At 33.6% G+C, this 21,945-nt stretch overlaps 1 protein-coding gene across 1 annotated transcript; it reads left to right on the top strand.

The window, feature by feature from the left end:
* Positions 1 to 7,569: 7,569 nt before the first annotated feature.
* On the top strand, positions 7,570 to 8,903 carry LOC108339907 (early nodulin-like protein 2). Its single transcript, XM_017577134.2, has 2 exons — positions 7,570 to 7,868; positions 8,009 to 8,903. Exons 1-2 carry the CDS (start codon positions 7,700 to 7,702, stop codon positions 8,701 to 8,703), a joined length of 864 nt encoding a protein of 287 aa, XP_017432623.1. The 5' UTR covers positions 7,570 to 7,699; the 3' UTR covers positions 8,704 to 8,903.
* Positions 8,904 to 21,945: the final 13,042 nt, after the last annotated feature.

Genomic DNA, 21,945 nt, shown 5'->3' with positions numbered 1-21,945 from the left:
ATACGGATCCTCCGTATATAAATTTTTTTTTAATTATATACGGATCTATCCGTATATAATGGATTTCCCAATATCCGTATGTAAAATCCGTATATAATACGTTTATTACATACGGATTTAATCCGTATATAATGATCCGCGGGTAACTAACTATTTTCTTGTAGTGGATTGTGAATCTTCTTCTCCTGATCAAACAGCAAGCACCTCAGTTATGCAGAACGATCAACCTTTTCAATCCAGTCAAGTTTTGCTTCACAAGAATTCTTCAAGATCCTCTAAACTCAATAACAATCAGATATGAAAATGTTAGAATCAATTCTTCTTACAGAAAACAATCAATGCGTCAATATATAGTTTAAGTCAACCTTGACGCAATTTAATCGAATAGCCAACTTATGTAATCGGTTACATTAAACAGGTGTAACCAAATTACAACCAACTTGGCTCCTTAATTGAATATGCAATTAATACAATCGATTTTCATTAAATGCTTAGTCAAACACATTTAAAAAATATGACCGTTATAATAGTTAGACAAGCATAAGTTAGTTTTCAAATTTTAACAAACTTAATTGAATACACAATCCATGTAATCAATTAAGCTTTAACACTTATAAGATTTTTGAAAACTTTTCTTTCCAAAACTCATCACAGCACATTTGAAAATGATATGTGCAAACACACGAGTTTCAATCCATTTACCAACTAACGTAATCGATTCAAAACTTGTTGTTTTGCCACAGTTTAAAACTCAAACTATCTGATGACCTTAATTGATTATCACAATACTATAATCGATTAAGTCATGCAGATATGCTTTTGTGCATGTGGTTTTTCTATTTCAAAACATATATGTGCATACACAGATATGAGCACTTTACAAACACAGTAGTATGCAACAGTCAACACAATATGTCAAATGTGACAATCACAATATGTGCATATTTCACAATAGTATAAACACATATAACACAGTACATACACATGTGTTTTTATTAACAATGTGTTGTCATCATCAAAAACCAATATCACAAGGATTGGATTAAGCTATTACAGTGCTCCCTTATCAACAGAAAGATAGATACAAACCTTTCTGATGAGTCAATACTTTCTACTATTCACTTAGATTATTGTACTACATTTGGTTACGAAATTGTGCTTAATTATCCAATATTTCCTTTGTTTTGATATTTGGGCTTATAATTTCACTAGTAATTCTTATTTTAGTTAATTTGAATTATCTGAGGCTAATTGTGTCCATTATTAATTGTAGAAAATTGTTTGGAATATTATTTTGGGACTTCAAAAGGGCAAGAACGTCAACAACCACTCTCCACATAGGTGTTTTAGATTTAATTCAATTGTAAATTCGTTTTTAGTGTATTTTTGGACATATTTGGACCATTGGGCCATTTTGGGTCAAAATAGTAAAAGCCCAATATGTGGGCTGACCTTGGACTAGGGTTTTATGACCCAATGGGGGCAAAATCCTTTTCAGTCTCTCATTTTACATTTCTAGTACTTTTGGACAACAAGGGTGAGTTCTCCTAATTTGGCGTTTTAGGTTTTCATTAAAATTTCGCGCACTTTCAATTTGAGCATTGCAATTTCAATTCTGTACTTTCGTTTTCTCTCTTTATCTTGCAATTTCGTTTCTACACTTTCAATTCCTTGCATTGCAACTTCGTTTTAAGCTTTTTAAATTCGTTTTGAGTTCGTTTAGATTCTGTTTTATTTCGTTTCACATTTGGGTTTGCGTTTTTGTTGATTAGATTGTGTTTTTGTTGATTGGGTTTTGGTGCATTGGAATTTCGTTTCTGCATTGGGGTTCGTTTTATGTTTCAATTCTCTTTTAATCGTTTAGAACTCGTTTTCATGAAGAGGTAAATTTTCTGGGTTGGTGATTAGTGAGTTTGCACAGGTTTCCTTAAGATGATTGGAGCAAAATTGTCATTCGGTTTTGTGTGCCCCTACATATATGCAATCTGTTATGTGCAATTGGTCCTCGCTTAGTGGTCTAATTTGATCATGATAATCTTCGCTTAGTTGATTACTGTGTTTGTGCAGAACTTATGAATCTGTGTGAGTGTGTTTGCTTAATTCGCATTTTATGAAGACCGTTTTAGACTTCGCTTAGTTGTCTATTTCGTGTTGGATTAAGGGTCATATGATTGAATATCTATTGTGAATCTTTGATTGGAAACAAGTGCAACCGAGCTAGCACCAACCTGTATTTAATCGTTCTTTAAATTTGTGCTTGAATTTGTGCTTTGGCTAGTTTATTTTGGTACACAAAACCACTTTAAAAACCCCTCACCATGTGTTTGATATAATTCCTGAACCACATTTGGTTCTTGAGAGATGACCTAGAGGTCATTCTCCTAGCTTATACTGCATTTATTTGTTCATTAATTTGATTCGGGTACGACTTCGATCAAATTTGGCGCCATTGTCGGGGAGATTTTGATTTTGTTTCTTTGTTAGTTTTTGTTTTCCTTGTTAAGTTTTCTCTTTTCTGGGTTGGTTTTGTTGTGTCTCTTGTACAATTTTGCATGTTTCTCTTGTTTTCTAGACTTTGATTTAGGGTGTAGACTTCTCCTCCCATTCATTGATACTATGATTGGTTTGAAATCCTTGCTTTTCTATGCTTAGAAAGATGATTGTGATATTTGAGAGGTTGATTTGATTATGACAGAAATACCCTATGTGAGGATTTGAGCCACTTGATCTCTTTCTTGTGTGTGATATACCTCTTGATTGCTTGCGCATATGCCTTGGCTTAACTTTGGTTGATAATTCTTGATTGATATGCATGTTTGGAACTGATAAAGGCAATTTTGTTCTTGAGCCTCTCTAGCCAAATAAGCCTACTCGGTTGTAATCCTTTGATAACCTTTGAGCTTATGCTTTTCCCTTTTCTTTTTTATGAAGCTCATACATTAGCCTTAAGTGAAAAACCATGATTACCTTAACCTTAGGGAATTTTGGCGCTTTGGAATTGTTTTGGGAACAAGTGTGGTCTTCTTGAGGATTCTGATTAATTGGCTAGTTGGTTCTTCTTCTTAGTTGTGTTGAAAATATGTTGTGTATCTTGTCTCTTACAGTCAATTATGTTCTAAAAAAGAGAGAAAATAAAAGAGACAAGACAAGAAAAGAAAGAAAGAAATAGAAAAAAAAAATGAGAAAATTAAAAAAATTTGAATAATGGGGTCAAAAAGATGATTGAATTAGAGGTTTTGGGTGTGATCTGATTGTATTTTCACTTGTTCCCCATTGCTCCTATATTATTTTTGGTTTGTAGCTTGTCATCCATATTTTATCCTTCCTTGTCCTTGGCCCCATTAAAACCATGAAAAGACCTTTTTGATTTGAAGATGCATATGTTTTGAGTGTTGATATCAGAGACTTGCCAAGTTTGTTTATTGCTTGCTTTCTTGAGTGCATTGAGTTGACATTGCTTACCTTAGGCACTTGAGAGAAACAGTGATAGCACATCTGTGAGGTTTTGTTGCTTTTAATTCACCTCTTGAGTTGATTGATTATTTTGCCATGTTTGGAATTGCTTGGATGATTACCATGAGTATCTGTTTTCTCTTATTCTTTGTGTGTTGGATGTTGTCTACCCCTTTTCTTTTTCCATATTCCTTGAGGAATGTGTAAATCTGTTTGTTTTCTTGTGAGTCTTTTTTGTTTGTATGTGTTGAGGTTGTGTCACTTCCCTGATGTCCTTTGATGTGTTCTCTTGATCCGCGTCTTGATTTTTCCTAGGAGTGCAAAAGACTAAGTGTGGTCTATTTTAATGAATCAATACTTTCTACTATTCACTTAGATTATTGTACTATATTTGATTACGAAATTGTGCTTAACTGTCCAATATTTCCTCAATTTTGATATTTTGGCTTAATTTAACCAGTAATTCTTATTTTAGTTAATTTGAATTATCTGAGGCTAATTATGTGCATTATTAATTGTAGGGAATTATTTGGAATATTATTTTGGGACTTCAAGAGGGCAAGAACGTCAACAACCACTCTCCACATAGGCGTTTTAGATTTAATTCAATTATAAATTCGTTTTTAGTATATTTTTGGACAGATTTGGACCATTGGGCCATTTTGGGTCAAAATAGTAAAAACTCAATTTGTAGGCTGACCTTGGACTAGGGTTTTATGACCCAATGGGGGCAAAACCCTTCTCACTCTCTCATTTTATGTTTCTAGAACTTTTGGACAGCAAGAGAGAGTTCCCCCAATTTGGGGTTTTATGTTTTCATTTAAATTTCACGCACTTTCAATTTGAGCATTGCAATTTCAATTCTGCAGTTTCGTTTTCTCTCTTTATCTTGCAATTTAGTTTCTGCACTTTCAGTTCCATGCATTGCAACTTCGTTTTAAGCTTTTCCAATTTGTTTTGAGTTTGTTTCCATTGCGTTTAAATTCTGTTTGATTTCGTTTTACATTTAGGTTTGCGTTTTTGTTGATTAAATTGTGTTTTTGTTGATTGGTTTTTGGTGCATTGGAATTTCGTTTCTGCATTGGGGTTCGTTTTTTGTTTCAATTCTCTTTTAATCGTTTAGAACTCGTTTTTATGAAGAGGTAAATTTTCTGGGTTGGTGATTAGTGAGTTTGCACAGGTTTCCTTAAGATGAATGGAGCAAAATTGTCATTTGGTTTTGTGTGCCCCTACATATATGCAATATGTTTTGTGCAATTGGTCCTCGCTTAGTGGTCTAATTTGAGCATGATAATCTTTGCTTAGTTGATTACTGTGTTTGTGCATAACTGATGAATTTGTGTGAGTGCGTTTGCTTAATTCGTATTTTATGAAGACCGTTTTAGACTGCGCTTAGTTGTCTATTTAGTGTTGGATTAAGGGTCATATGATTGAATATCTGTTGTGAATCTTTGATTGGAAACAAGTGAAACCGAGCTAGCTCCAACCTGTATTTAATCGTTCTTTAAATTTGTGCTTGAATTTGTGCTTTAGCTAGTTTATTTCAGTACACAAAATCACTTTAAAAACCCCCCACCATGTGTGTGATCTAATTGCTGAACCACATTTGGTACTTGAGAGACGACCTAGGGGTCATTCTCCTAACTTATATTGCACTTATTTGCTCATTAATTTGATTCGGGTACGACTTCGATCGCTCTCCCCCTTCATTGACAATGTTTTATTAGTAGATGACCTTAAACATAATTTGCTTCATATAAGTCAACTATGTGACATTGGATGTACTGTTTTTTTAAATGCCAATGTAGGGTATTAGATAATAATATCTCCTTAGTATTTACAACTAACAGACAAGGTAACTCGTATAAAATAAACCTAGATGAATTGTAGTCTCAAAGTGTCTCATGTGCGGTATCTATGAAATATGAGGTAGTAACATGGCATAATAACTATGGACACGCAAGCATGAGATTAATCTCAAATTTGCAACGCCATGATCTCGTTAGAGGACTGCTGGAAGTATAATTCAACGATACAATCTTTTATAGTACTTGCATAAAGGGAAAACAGGTCTATGAGTGATAAACGCTATGGGTTAGTAGTAGTAGATGATTATTCTATATGGACTTGGATTTTATTAATTATAACTCATGAGACTTTTATTGCTTTTTGCAAACTTTGTAAAAGGATAAAGACTAAAGAATTTGAAAATTATATCTATCTAAAGTGACCATGGAGGAAAATTTGAAAATGAACTTTTCGAAAACTTTTACGAAAACTCTGGCATCAGGCACAACTTTTCAACTCCAAGGACTCCACAAAAAAATGGAGTCACTGAGAGAAAAAATAGATCTCTATAAGAGATGTCCAAAACTATGTTAAACACTTTGAATTCTCCTAAACACTTATGGGTAGAAGTAGTTAACTGTGCCTGTTACAATCAAAACAGAATTTACATTAGGTCAGTCCTTAGCAAAACGCCTTATGAATTATGGTAGGACAAAAGGCCAAATATTTCTTATTTTCATCATTTTGGCTATCAATGCTTTATACTAAATACTAAAGATAATTTAGGGAAGTTTGACTCCACAAATGATGAAGGGATCATACTTAGCTACTTAGAAATATCAAGAGTGTTTAGAGTCTACAACTCTAGAACCTTGAAAGTTGAGGAAGCCATTCATGTGAAATTTAACAATGAGCCTGATCGAAATAAGTCAAGGCTAGAAGACTCATTCTTTAAAATGCAGATGAACGAAAATCTATCCAAGAAAACAAATACATCAAAAATACCCAACGGTCAAGTCGAGAATCAACATGAAGAGTTACTCAACGATATTGTAGAAAAAGAAAATTTATATATATTACAAACATAGTTAACCCATAATTTTTTTAATATCCCAAACAACGATCAATATTACATTTATCAATTATATGATATTTTAGTTTCAGTTAACTTTTCAACTTCAATTAATTTTATTAAACTAAATATTTTTGTGTGACTTAATTATTCCTAATTAATTAATTATTTGAAACTGAAATATTTATTATTAATATATATAGAAAGGTTTGTAAAAATTACAAATAAAAAGCATAAAATAATAAAATAATAAAATAATTATAAGTAGAGTAACATTTTTCTTTCTTTTTTGTAACTTCATGATTCCCACCATAGACCATGTCCACTAGAGTTGCCAAAATGGGTCACAACCCGCGGCGGGCCAACTCGACCCATCATGGTTTTGAGCCGGATTGAGTTTGAAAAAATTGTATTTTTTTTTGCGGGTCAGATTTCAATCCGGTTCATTTAAATCCGGCTCATGCGGGTTGAACCCGTGGTAGATTGGGTTGGCCCACTAACCCATCTACCTAATTTTATTTTATTAAAATTTAATTTTAATTTTATAAAAAAAATTTATTATTTTGTTTTTGTTTGAAAAAATTATTTAAGTTCCTTATTTTCAAAATTAATTAAACACCCATGTTGAAAGTGAAATTTGTTTAGATTTGAATTATAGAAAGTTTGTAATTTTTTTATTTAAAAAAAATTGTAATTAAGTGAGCTAGTGAGTCAACCCGTTTGCCCACAAACCCGTGGTGAGTCGGACCAGGTTTGAAATTTTCTGGCTCGCTAATAAATGAGTTGGGTTGGGTTGACTCACTAAGTGACCAATCCGTAGTGAGCCTGGCCGGGTTGAGCCGGATGACCCGTTTTGACAACTCTAATGTCCACCATTCAAAAAATATTTTTTTTTTAAATGCAAATTTTGAAACCCTTTATTGGGGCCATGTGTACTACATTCAAAGTTTGAATACAATCCACAAATATAGAATGTTTCACACGCTACACTCGCGCAATTTGTACACCTTGTTCGTATACATAGTTCCTTCGAAATAAAACCTAATAGTCAAATATTTTATATTCTTTCCTATTTTATTCGAAAAATATCCATTTGCACTGAAAACATTGATGAGCATTTAATATATACTTAATATATATATATATATATATAATACAATAAAAAAATAAGAAGTGTATAATAACTAACTATATATAAAATTAAGATATACGTATATTATTGTTTCTATTTCAATCTACACCATTTTCATTTTGCTTCGGTTTCTACAACTCTAACCCGCAAATTTCCTTCAAATTTCTTGTCTCACACTACCTCGAACTCTCCCTCTCTCTATATAAGCACAGCAACAGACACTATTCTCGCACATATCACTTTTCATTTCCCTCATGGATCTTCAAAAACCTCTATACCTCTTCTTGCTTCTCCTCACTCTTCTCTCAAGCTCCCAAGCCAAGAAATTCAACGTTGGTGGAAGCCAAGGCTGGGTTCCAAATCCTTCCGAGAGTTACAATAACTGGGCTGGAAGAAACCGATTCCAAATCAATGACACAATAGGTAACTAATACTAATACTGATTAAATACCCACATATGCCTATAAAAGTTTGGAGTTTCGATCGTGCATAAAGACAATTTTTACAGTGATGTGACAGTTTTAATTCATGGGTGTTTGTTCTATTATTGTTTTGCTTGCTAGTTTTCAACTACAAGAAGGGTTCGGACTCGGTGTTGGAAGTGAAGAAGGAAGATTATGACAAGTGCAACAAGACCAACCCAATCAAGAAGTTCGAAAACGGTGACACTGAGTTCAAGTTTGATCGATCAGGACCATTTTACTTCATTAGTGGAAATGATGGAAACTGTGAAAAGGGTCAGAAATTGATTGTTGTTGTTTTATCCCCTAGAAAATCGCCATCACCTTCACCATCACCTTCACTATCACCATTGTTGCCACCAAAAGATATGCCTTCACCCTCACCAAAGCCAAACCCACCAATCGTTTCGCCTTCCTCTCCACCGTCCCCAGCGGTTCAACCTCCATCAAACTCAATATCTCCGAAACCGGCCAACGGGCCTTCTGCGGCAGCTCCGGGACCTGAAAACTGGTATCCAGCGACAGCTCCGGCACCTGAAACAATGTATCCGGTGACTTCTCCTCCGGCACCGCCACCGGAGACGGGAACTCCACCGCCGTTTCCGGCGGAGCCAATTTCTCCACCGCAGTCATCCGCCGGGCCAACTTCCCCACCGCAGTTGCCGGCGGGGCCAACTTCTCCACCGCAGTCGGAAACGGCGCCATCACCGACGAATGGTGGTTTTGCTAAGGCTCCTTCAAACGCTTTGGTGTATTTCGTTACAATTGTCGTTGGTGGTGTTATGTTGCATTATTGAACGTTCATTTTGGGTTGAAATTTAAACATACTTTAGTAGGGACATGTTGTGTTAAGAATGTTTTTAGGAGGACTCATGTGGTCGTTATTTTGATGTTTTTTCTTTTAATTTGATTTGCATATTAATTATTAGGATAATTTATATATAAAGAAGATTTGTATAATTTTTTTCCAACTTTAAGTTTTAATAAGATACCGTTTATAAATTTTACTTTTAGTGGTCTTTTTTTTAATTTAACTTTTTATTTTTAAATTTAATTTCTTTTATTTAATCAATATTTTAAATTAAAATAATTATTTATTAGAAAATATTACCTATAAAATAAGAAAAAACCTATTTATAATAAAGTTGTAAAAAGTATTTATATTTATTTTTATAGCTATAACTTTACTATTTTTTTGTTATCATTAAAAAGGACACGAGGATTTAGTTGAAATTCATTCCTGTTTGATATTAGCATGATTTTTGTGATTTTAATATTTTGAATATTTTGGTTTTCCGTGTTAACGGATAGATTAACGACTCCACATTTATGATAATTAAAAAGCATTACATTTTTAATGGTTTTTCAGGAAAGGAAACACCCTTTATCTTTAATAAAGTATTAATAAATAGTTAATTTCATTGACTGTTATAAATAGTTAATAAATAGTTAATAAATAGTTAATAAAGTATTAATTAAAATTTTCCATATTGTTGATGATTTTTCAAATTAATGAGAACATACATACCCATAACATTTAAATGAAAATTCTATCCTATATTAATAAACAAAAGATAATAATTTGTGCTTTTATTTATTATTTTAGTTTTTACAAAGCTTTTATTACTTTATTTAGTCAAAATAAATTAAGAAAAGGAATAATATAAAATGAAAAATTTTATAGTTTTTGGTGAATTTTAAATTTTCATTTATTCTTATGTATTTTGGAAAGAAAATAAATTTACAGCTTTTGAACTGCTTCAAAGAGTCGAAAGAAACTTGATTTTCTTATTTGGCTACGTAAATTTAAAATTCATATTTGTAAATTTAACTCATTATAATTATAATATTTTAATTCATTATTTAATAAGTTATTTTAATTTGATTTGGTAAACGACAGCGAGTCAGAATAAATAATAAAAATTAAATCGTTTTGTATTTAAAAATTTAAATAAGTCCGAAATAAATTAATTTTTAACTTTAATAAAAGTGGTCAAAATTGGACTCTGGTAATAAATTATTTAGGAAGAAACAACTAACAATGCCACATCGTGAACAGTTATGTTATCAATGCATTTGGATTGGGAAGACGCACTTCTTTCTAAAACTACTCTGTTCAACTTTCTATGAATGTAGTAAAATTTGATATGATATTTTAAGTTTAATTAAGTTTACGGTTATTTATAAATTTGTATACTTATAATTAATTTTTTATTAATTATTTATTAAATATTTAATATTTGTGATTAATATAATAATATTAAAATAATAAAAATAATTTATTATTTTATATTAATCACAATATTTGTTTTATATTGAACAAAATTTGATAATTTTTGTTGAACAAAATTTGATAATTTTTGTTGAACAAAATTTGATAATTTTTGTTGAACAAAATTTGATAATTTTTGTTGAACAAAATTTGATAATTTTTGTTGAACAAAATTTGATAATTTTTGTTGAACAAAATTTTATAATTTTTGTTGAACAAAATTTTATAATTTTAGAGACAAACAAGCGTAACTTTAAGATCCGGGAAAATAAGGGTTTTAAAAGTAAAGTAGTTTAAGTCTTTGGGTTTTTGTGAAAATTAGTGTTGTTGAGTGCATATTTTTGGTAGAACATAATTGTTATCTTACTTCTTTGTTTTTTTTATTTTTGCCTAGAGACAAAATGATATTTTACCTTTATTTAATTGGTGTAGAAATTAATTAAGATGTGGTTTGATGTTTAGAAGCCTTAGAAACTCTAAAAACCAAAGAGAAAAAACAGAGGAAGAGAGGAAATTAACATTTTAATAGAAGAACAAAGAGAGCGACGAGAAACACTTAATGTAAAGGAAGATTGGTGGTGTTTTAGGGTTGTAGATAAAACGTTATGATTGACCAAGGTATGTGGAAGCTTACCTTTGTTTGTTTATGATTGTATGTTATATGTGTTCTTGATTATCTTGATTGGTAATCCTTGTTTTGATACATGTGTATATGATTATGATTATCTATTTTTATTATTGGGTAAGAGTTTGTGTATGAATGAGCATATGGTTTATGTAATATTTGTAATGATTTTTCCTTATAAATGTATTATGTATGTTTTGTTAGGTTATCCTAACAAAGGGTTTGATGCTAAGGGAGAACAAAGTTATAATGCTTGGGGGTTTCCATGCAAATATATGTTGTAAGTGTTGGGTTATAGGTGTACATCAATAACACTAATTTCCAAAAAAAAAAGACCAAAATCACAAGACTACCTTATTTCTAAGACTCCTATTTTTTTCTCGGATCTTACAAATAGGACACATTAGAGTCATTTGAAGAGACGAAAAAGCCAACTAAGGGAGAAAGGAATAGAAAAGGTCATTCCCGCATAACATAAAACCTACACTGGTTTTTTCGTCGTTGTGAAGTCATTCCCCATTGGATCGGGTTAATTTTTGGACAGTGGGTTCCAAACGTATGGTTCTTCAATATGACCGTTCGGATCATCAATCGAAAGTCCAGTTTGGGAGAAAATAGCCTCCCATCAGCAGCTCCGTTTTAGAGAATTTTCATCTTCTTGGTTCTCATTTATAAGCATTAAGCTTAGTTAGTTTGGCTGATTGAAAACCTTATTTGGTGTTTTTATCGAAGACTCTTTTGCACTCTATTATTGGGGATATAAAAGGTCAATGATTGGATCTGGATGATTCAAGTGATGTATTATATGTGTTTGAGTATGTTTACATGGGTATGTGATGCTTGAATGCATGTATGATGTGTTAACTATGTTTCCACGTGATCTAGGGTTGATGTATGTATGTTTAAATGCTTTAATCATGTCCAAGATGTGTTTCGATTCTGCGCGTTAATTTTGAGTATGGTTCCGAGAATAATCGATTATCTAGGATGATAATCGATTATCTCTTCCTGCGTGATGTTTCTGGGTAAATTTCACTTATATAATTGATTATCTTAAGTGATAATCAATTACCACAATGTCTTTTGGTGGAAAATGACGAATTTGATGAATAATGGACGTGAACCAAGGCTGAGGAGCTGTGGAACATGATGATAATCAGAGATTGAGGTTAATGGTTATGTTTGGGGTTAATTTGACTTGTGGCTTAGAGTGGAGCATGAATTAGTGTTAAGATGTACGTGGGTATGTGATTGATTAGCATGAGAGTGAAGGATAAGTCTAGTAGTTGTACCTCGTAAATCCTGGTTCTATCTATGGATATGTGCTTCCTTTTGCCTTGTGTGGATTGGAAGGAGATGATCTGTAGGGGAGGCTACAAATGTCCTGTAATGGAGGCTATAGGTAGGGTGCAAGAGTGAGATGAACTCTTTCCACTATGGTATTATGGTACAATGATGCTCATGGTGTTGTTTATGATTGAGATAGTCATGATGGTGGTGTATCTATGATAATGATCATGATACTTAAGATGCTCCTTGTTATGTTATGTTGATAGTGGTGTTACTCTAATGGTTATACTAAGTAGTTAGCATGGGTGCTAATGAGTGAATAAACCAAGGGTCTGTGTGTGAGATGTTAGTGATGACATCAAGGGTTAAAGATCAAGGATCGATGATAGAAGTTCATGGATCGGGGATCGAGTAATTCAATATGATTGAATTGTTTATGTTAGAGGATTAGGAATTCTATTTTTATTACTACTATGTACGAGGTGTTTGATTATGGTTGATATAATTAGAAGGTATCTATCTTGTTGTGTGTTTGATTATGGTTGGTATAATAACAAGATATGTATCTTATTGTGTGTTTGATTATGGTTGATAAAATCAGTATGTATGTATCTTGTTGTTATGATTGTTTTACCGGTAGCTTACTGTTATCTCATTGGCAAGTGTACCAAATCGTATCAAGTAATATAAAATGGTAAGACCAAGTATCGTTTCCCAAGAGACTCGTGTTCCTAAACAATTGTGTAATACCTTAACCAATTAAGTCTAAAGAACAATTCCAATGATTAAAATTAAAATGCAATAAGAGTAAAATTTGATCAATTAAGGCTAAACACAAGAGTGAATGGATGATGTTGATAATATGAGATGATAATGTTGTTGGGGTTTAGATTTCACCGTCCTTACTTTCATGCAAAAAAGAATTCATCATCTTCATTTAATTGTTAATGTCACTCTCTAAATTACTTAGAACCCGATGTCTCGGCATAAAAAGCCTATCCTTAATTATTAGACCACAATGTCTTGCATCCTTAATAATCAATTCTGCATTACGAAAAGAAGCTTAAGACAACCAAACGTTCTATCCCTATGTCTAGGCAATAGTCCCTTTGGGTGAAATTCTCCTGATCCTAGTTCCTAAGTATTTCCCAATAACAAAGAAAGCCATACATCATGCTATGAGTGATCAAAACATAACAAGCATTGAGTAAAGGAGAAAATCACTAACAATTAATGAAAGAAGCATAAAATATTTTAAAACATATTCAAATACATGAAAGTTTAGAGGTTACATCTTCCCCAACAACAAAATGAGTTTAGTTCTCCATTGTCATGGAGAAACTTGGTGTACAATGATGGAAGAATGAGATAAAAACCCTAGAAAGAGAAGAGGATAGCTCCCGTATGCCAAATCTGCCTCCAAAGGGTTGAAAAGTGTGTTTCTGAGCTTCAGCCGTTAAAAGATGTGAGCCCTACACTGGTGCAAAAACAGCGTACAACGTCGAATAATTTTGGCTTTTAACGACGTATTCGTGTTCGACATCATATCGTTTGACGTAATTTTGACGCCAAACACCCACTGTTCAACGTTACGCTTTTATATCCACGTCTACTCTATAGAGTTCGATGTCTAATATCTGAATAACTAGTTACATTTAAGGGAATATTTGGCGTCAAATGTATGGGGAGGGGACATAAAGTTGACGTCAAGGACAAAGATGTATGATGTAACGTTGACGTCGATTTGTGTAGGGCGACATTACTTGTTGTTTACAGACACGTCAAATATTAAAGTGCTTGACGTCTAATATTTGAATAAATATTTATATTTTAAGCAAAATTTTGCGTCAATTGGAAGGGGATTGACGTAAAGCTGACGTAACTTTGACGTCGAAGTAAACTGATGGACGTCATGTTTTGTTGATATACACGTCGAGTAGCAGATAAAGGACATATAATATTTGAATAAATATATATTTAAATGAAGATTTGACGTCGTACATGAGAAGGCTTGACGTAAGTTTAACGTCGAACTAGTTTATGCTTGACGTTACCCCGTTGAGCCCTAGAGTTTCTCGCCCAATGTTTCATTTTGATCGTTACATCCACTGTATTATATCAACGTTAATCAGTGCATAGTTCGACGTTAAGATTCAATATGAACGTCGAATAATGTATAGCTCGACATCACGTTTTGTTTTTTTTTTTAAATTTTTTTCGTTATAGCTCATTTTACGAAACCTGAAATACAGAAACCAATTTTCCAATTTATATATTTGTTAGACTTTTGGCAAGCGTACCAATAGTCAACTGTAGTATAATGATTTTTTAGTAAGAGTGTCGAACCCACGAGGAACAGTTTCGATTAAACAGATAAATTTTTATCTCAAACAGTATATATACAAGGATGTTCAATTTGATTCATGATTGATGTTGATAAATAAAACTACGTTGCGTGAAAGTAAAATAATAACAACAAATAACTTAACGAAGATTAATATGAGAAGTTGGGATTGAATTCATCTATCTCACTCGTCTGCAATCTGGATGAATACAAACATATAGCAACTGAAATTACCAACATTGATGCAACACACAAAAGTCATTTATATCGATTCCTCGCATATAAAATTCATAAGATCAGTTCCTTGAATATTGATTCCTCACATATCCAACAAATTGTCCAGCATTATATTCAAGTGTTATAAGCAATTGATAAACTGAAATCTATCCCTAGCATCACAGAATATCAAGTATTCTTGCTCAAATCAGGGTTTTAGAAATACTTTTCAGTCAAGTCTAAAATCCACATTCATGAAACTATTGATCAGGTAGAATCAAGCATTAAGAGCAGAACAAAGATACCAATGTTGAATAAAAACAGAAATGCTATATATAAATATCACCAGATTACATCCGAGTTCGAATCGATTACATTCAATCCCAAGAGAAGAGATCAGCCACTCATAGTAGCTATTAGCATTCTAAGAGATGAAGAAGAAGATCCTACAACTAAAGTGGAAGAAAAACTCTTTGGGTGCTTCTTTCTCCGTAGCTCTCCGTTCTTTCTTTCTTTTTGCTTCGTAAGTATATAAACTGCCCGAATTCTCGCTTAAGCTAAATTATTCTCGCTTAAGCGAGAAGAAACTTCTTGGAGAAGATAGTCATTCTCGCTTAAACTAAAATATTTTCGCTTAAGCGAGAATGACTTTTAAGGTAATGGCTTCCTGGACAAGTCTAGCTTAAGCGAAATCATTCTAACTTAGGCGAAATGTTGCAGGATTTGCTCTTCTCTCTTAGTTTACCTGAAATGTATACAAACTAGGGATCAAATGATTTCCTTTTACTCAACAACTCAGAAACATGTGATTACATTTCATCTTTCTTAGATTGGGGAAAATTGATACAAATGTACTCAATTCAAAACATAAGTGCTAAAATTCCATATGAAAATTAACTACTTTTTTGCACTTATCAACTCCCCCCAACCTAGCATCTTGCTTGTCCTCAAGCAAAGTAATAAAATCCCAACAGCTTTTCAAAACTCAAACTTTGAAATTGGTTATTTGAGAAATCGATTTCATTGTCCTTACAAAACAACTTTTGCATTCCAAACTACAGATTCAAAATGGTGAATCCAATTATCAAATAAAAGCAGGATAAAAGTGCAACAAATTTTTCAAGACAATCAATTGTAAGAGCCATTGTTTCTAACCAAGGAAATTCTCTCTTAAATCTTACAAGGATGTGTTTCTCTCATTTTCCACTGAAATTGAACAAGTTAAAATTGCCAATCATTTTCAATCAAACCACACACACAATTAGCATGAATCTCAAGGTCTTTCAAGGGTTGTAATGAGGCTGAGTTTCCAAGAATTATGGTTTTTCAAGATAACAAAAGCACAACTTCAGAAAAGAGAGCATAACTACACTTTAAACGCACTTCCAATTCTACTCTCAATTCATCCCATCTGATACCTCAACACCCAATGTTTCTTTTTCATTCATTATTCACTCCTTCTTTTTCTTCTTTCCTTTTCATGTTCTTGTTTTTGTTTTTGTTTGTTTTTTTTAATATATATATATATATACATTTCTATACAATACTAAGGAGTGAATTATAGTAATTCCTAAGTAATTCCTAAATGATGCTGCATGTGCCCCAATAGGAGCAAATGATCGGGGATCAAACTCCACCGTCACTGGTTTCTCATTAACAGGACGAGATGTGACATCAGGCATCTGAGTCACAGATCTACCACCTCCTCCCGTCGAACCTGATCTAGAGCTCGTCATACCTGTTTACAAAGTGTTAATAAATTATAGTGTTTACAGACAAAATAAATAAATTGTACAAGTATTAAAACAATATAAAGACACCTATTTCTCCCATATGCGTTCATTGTGATCACATCGAGTTGCATGTATTTCATCGGGTACATCATCAACCTTATTTTCAATGGTTCTTGATGAGAAAGAGCTTGTCTCAAGTATATGTAGAGAGTCTTCATCATCAGTTGTGTGCATGGCTCTACCTTCCAATACCACTGACCATTTATGATTCACTAGGTCAGTGACATAGAATATTTGTCTAGCTTGACTAGCCATAATAAATGGTTCATCCATGTAACTCATTTTGTTAAGATCCACCAAAGTGAATCCGAGGTCTTCTGTCACTACACCAGAATTACTATAAACCCATTTACACTTGAAAACTAGAACTCTACAAGTGACATAATCAATTTCCCAAATTTCTTGTATTATTCCAAAATAACTCATTAATGCTGTAATTGGATTCTTATCCTTGGAACTGGAAAAGTGTACAGCCTCAGCTTGTAGGGTAACTCCACTATTTTGAACTCTGCTTTTATCGTATTCCTCCTTTGAATAAAACAAGTAATTGTTTATGTAATAGCCGCCGAAAGTGATCACATCGGTGTTAGGTTTGCGAGCTAGTCTCAATAGATTATTAGAAACATTTGGAGTCGCGTAAATCTTTTTCTTAAACCAAGCTAAAAAGGATTTGTTATGTTCATGAAGTATCCACTTTTCACTCATACATGGATGTGCAGACTTAATTTCATCAATGTGTTGTGAAATGTAAGGAATAACATCCTCTGTGTTGTTTAAAATGTACAAATGAGCTTGATTAACTTCTTTTCCACTAACAGTTTCAATCTTTACTCCTCGAACTCCCTTTCCTTCACATCTGTGTTCATGTCTATTTTTGGAAGTCCTATTGGTTCCCAACTTGGCATATAACTTGAGCAGAATTCAATGGCTTCCTCTGCAATGTAGTGCTCTATAATCGAAGCTTCCGGTCTTAATTGATTCTTAACATATCCCTTTAAGATCTTCATGTATCTTTCAACCGGGTACATCCATCTCAAGAAATTCGGCCCACATATGCGAATTTCTCTCACTAGATGGACAATCAAATGAACCATGATATAAAAAAAATGAGGGTGGGAAATACATTTCCAATTGGCACAATAGTCTGATGGCCTCATTTTGAAATCATCTAACTGTAGAGGATCAACAACTTTCTTGCAAATGGCATTGAAAAACAAACTCAAACGTGTGAGAATACCTCTAACAATGGCAGGTAATATGGCTCAAATAGCTACTGGTAAAAATTGTTGCATTAAGACATGACAATCGTGAGACTTTAAACCAACTAACTTTAAATCTTTCATAGAAACAAGACTACTAATATTCGATGAATAGCCTTGTGGAACCTTCACACTATGTAAACATTGACAAAAAATTTGCTTTTCTTTTTTTGAAAGAGTGTGATAAGCTGGAGAAAGATAGGTGCGTCTTCCTATGGATTGCGAATGTAACTCAGAATGGATTCCCATGTCAACCAAGTCTTGTCGTGCTTTCACTCCATCTTTTGTCTTTCCTTTAACGTTTAGTAAAGTCCCAACAATACTATCACATACATTTTTTTCAACATGCATCACGTCTCTGCAATGTCGCACATCAAGTTTACACCAATATGGAAGATTAAAGAATATTGATCACTTTTTCCAAATGTTTTTCTTGATGGTCTTCTTTTTATGTTTTCTGAATACAACATCAATGTTCCTCACCTGATTGTATACTTATTCCCCATTAGGGGGTCTGGACACTACATCATCTTCAGGACTTCCATTAAACGCTTTTTTCAATCTACGGTAAAGGTGATTTCGAGGAAGGAATCTTCGGTGTCTTGTGTACACAGTTTTCTGCCCATGCTTTAGTTGGAGATAACTAGTATTTTCTTCACAAATCGGACATGCAAAATGACCTTTAACACTGTAACCATTCAAGTTCCCATATGTTGGGAAATCATTTGTGGTGCAAAACAACATTGCACGCAAAAAAAAAGTTTTCTTCTGAATATGAATCGAAGACCTCGACGCCCTCTTCCCACAACATTTTTAAATCGTCAATTAACGGTTTAAGATAGATTGTAGGACCCGATATCATCATAGACAACATAATGTATTTTCTCTTCATGCACAACATAAGAGATAGATTGTAAATCATCAACATAACTGACCATGAACTATGTTTGCTACTTAAGTTGCCATAAGGATTCATACCATCGGTAGCAAGTGCAAGTCTTAAATTTCTTGGCTCTGCACTAAATTCCGGAAATGTGCCATCAATGTTATTCCATTATGGGGAATCAGCTGGGTGTCGAAGAAGATTATCACATTTTCTTCCATCAATGTGCCACATAAGATTCTTCGCATCTTCATCAACAGAAAATAATCGTTTCAACCTAGGTACTATAGGTAATACCATATAACCTTATTCGGTGGAGCTTCATTGTGTTCATTGTTATTTCCATGAAGTTTCTTCTTAAATCGTGACGAACCACACGTCAGACACACCTTCATTGAAGCATACTGATCTCTATACAATACACAGTCATTGGGACATGCATGTATCTTTTGGTATTCCAAACCCATTGGACGTAGAATTTTCTTCGCGTCGTAATTACGGATAGGTAACGTGTTATTTTCTGGAAGCATCTCGTTCAGCAACTCCAACAATTTTGTGAAACTTTTATCAGTCCATCTGTTTCTTGCGTTTAAACAAAACAATTTCAAAGTAGCCGATAACCTTGTAAAATTGGTGCTGGATACAATTCTTGCTCTGAATTGTTCTTAAAACTATCATATAAATGAGCTTTTCCAAAATTTTCTTCGCCAACGTCACGTACCATTTCATCTAAATGATCACTAATCCGTTCGTTGACATAATCCGAACCTCTTAACGTTGTTTGCTTATATAATACTTCCCCATGCCAAGTCAAACTGTATAAATTCTCATTATTACATAGATGAACAGATGATCATGAATGTTGTCACAGTCTTGATATACTTGATTGAGACAACGAACACAAGGGCAACAATATGCCCCGTTCATTGGTTTTGCATGTTCTTTAACATACATATTCTATGAACTCAAAAACCCCTCGCTCATACTCTTCACTAATACGATGCTGATGAATCCAGCTTCGATCCATAGTACGACTCTAAAAGCAAAGAATCCACGAAAAAAAACTAACTTAAGTTGAGAACCAAAAAAAATACTAATCATATGTTGAGGAAAAAAAACTATTATAGTAAACGTACACGAACACAAATATCTATCATAATACATATATCATACGTCCAGAATCGACAAACACAACACAAACACGAACACATATATCATACGTAAGAAATATTGAAGGAAAAAAAAAACAAACTTCAAATGGTGTCATTAGAGAAGATGATGAAGTTCGCTGACCACGTACGAAAAACGGGCTAAAGATAAATGAAAATCAATCGGTCAACCCACATGAAAAATAAAGTAAATTAGTACCAAATGACATTAGAAAGACATAAACGACTTAAAAATAACCTTCTTTCTTTATCTCACTCGTTCTCGAAGAAGAAAGTTCAAGCATAAACGGAAGCACGAAGAAACAGTGAAACTGTGTTATGTTTTTACATTCAATAAAAAAGATTCCATGTCGAATACAATTTAAATTTGACGTTATATTTAAATAAAACGTCGAAGCCGCAAACCATTTGATGTTTTATGATGTTAAATATTTAAAACAGTGCACCTTTCTTTTATTCTTTTTTCTTATCAATTGCAAAGGTTACGTCGAATTTGAAGGGGCTGGACGTACTATTGGAAGCCAAAAGTTTCTTCTTCCGCCAGTATCAAAAGGTATCGTACTTCTGGATCTTTTTTCTTTTTCCCCTCCCATAGAACGTCGAAGGCTTCGAGGTTGGGACATGAAGGGAAATGAAGTAGTTGAGAGCATGAATGGTGCGCTCTTACTAGAGCATTAATAGAACGTCATATTCGATAGGACTTCGACATTTTTTTCTTCCGCCAATAGCAAAAGGTGGCGCTCTTATGATTCTTTTTTCTTTAAAATCCGACTTGAAAGTTTTTCTTTTTACTTCTTCTTTAATCGATTCAAGTTAGCAGTGTACTGAAATTTGCACTTTTAACCAGTGATCAATTTTTGATCAATTTTATAACTGCATAATCTTCTCTTCTCAACTAGATTGAGGGTTAGTCCACATACAATGCAATCAACATTCACAATTCACAAATCGTTTACTAAAATAAATCTTCATTTCATTTCAAAATAAAACCGAAAATAATACATAAAACCAGAGGTGGCTTAATAGCCATGATTACAAAATAAAAAAAAAATGAACTTAGAAAAGTAGTCCCTATTATTATCAAGAAGATTCCATTGAATCTTCATCATTAGACTCTTCAGTTTCAAAGCCAATGTGATTCTTGTTTAGCACATCTCCCTTCTTCTCCAGTTTGAAAAGAGTCTTCCTAAATTGATCAACAACATATTTCTCAAAATCAGTTTGTGGAATGAAGGCAGTATGATCTTCATCATGAGTAGGTGGATTTCCAACAGTTTGCTCATGAGTGAAGAACCATCCATTCACAGTCCTTTCCAGCCCAATAGAAAACAGACTTGGTATACCAATTTCTTGTGACTTGTTGAACAAATGTCTGTCTTCTTTAGATACATCTACTCCTTGGAGTACTAGCACCTTCCTGGTAAATACTCCATATGGCAATTTGTGTGCATATTTATCTTCTACACCGTTCATGTGATCTTTTAGTACTGCAACCCAGTTGGTTGGGATTCTAGTCTTGATAACATTCAACAGAAATACATATTCTGTTGACATTCTGTCCTCGACAAATCTTCCGGGCAACAATAGCCAAGTTAGTACATAAGCAATAATTTTCTCCTCCTTGTTTAAGCCATCATGTAGGTACTACTTATCCACCTTGTACCTTCCTGGATATCTTAAGCAGTTTATATATATAGCTCTCTTTGTTAGTGATAACGGTTGAATTTACCGTTATTTGATACTGAAAACAACCTTTTTGACTTAGAAACTAGCTTGAAATCATAGTTTTGTGTGAATAAGAGAGTTGAAGGTGAATTTTATGATATTATGCTAGATTTCCTTGTTTTCAACAGGAATTGAGATGATTTGGAAGAAGAGTTGAAGTAGTAAGGAGTTAGAACTCAGGAAGAGCTGGAAAAGCATTAGAAATGAGGAACACAACAACGCTGAGCGCCATTTTTGGGGCCCTCAGCGCCGAATTACACTGTCTCACGCTTGGCTGCCCTTTTCCTGGAGCCCTCAGCGCAGGAAGTCCCTGTCTCGCACCTGGGCGCCCTTTTTGGGGCGTTGAGCGCCACTTCCTTGAGTCGCACCATGCATGCTTGCCTCCTAAGCTGACCCTGAGCATTAAATGATTCGGCACACCGCCTGGGCGCCCTAAGTAGGGCGCTGAGCGCCAATTTTGTGG

This window comes from Vigna angularis, chromosome 5 (assembly GCF_016808095.1).
Source record: "Vigna angularis cultivar LongXiaoDou No.4 chromosome 5, ASM1680809v1, whole genome shotgun sequence".
Taxonomy (NCBI): domain Eukaryota; kingdom Viridiplantae; phylum Streptophyta; class Magnoliopsida; order Fabales; family Fabaceae; genus Vigna; species Vigna angularis.
The sequence above is the reverse complement of the archived record's forward strand: the minus strand, read 5'-3'. Positions and strand labels throughout refer to the sequence as shown.

What these genes read in the sequence shown, in the direction of transcription:
- LOC108339907 (XM_017577134.2), top strand. Translation starts at nt 7,700, where the DNA reads ATGGATCTTCAAAAACCTCTATACCTCTTCTTGCTTCTCCTCACTCTT. An exon ending in CCAAATCAATGACACAATAG is followed by an intron (nt 7,869 to 8,008) that starts GTAACTAATACT and finishes TTTGCTTGCTAG; the next exon opens with TTTTCAACTACAAGAAGGGT.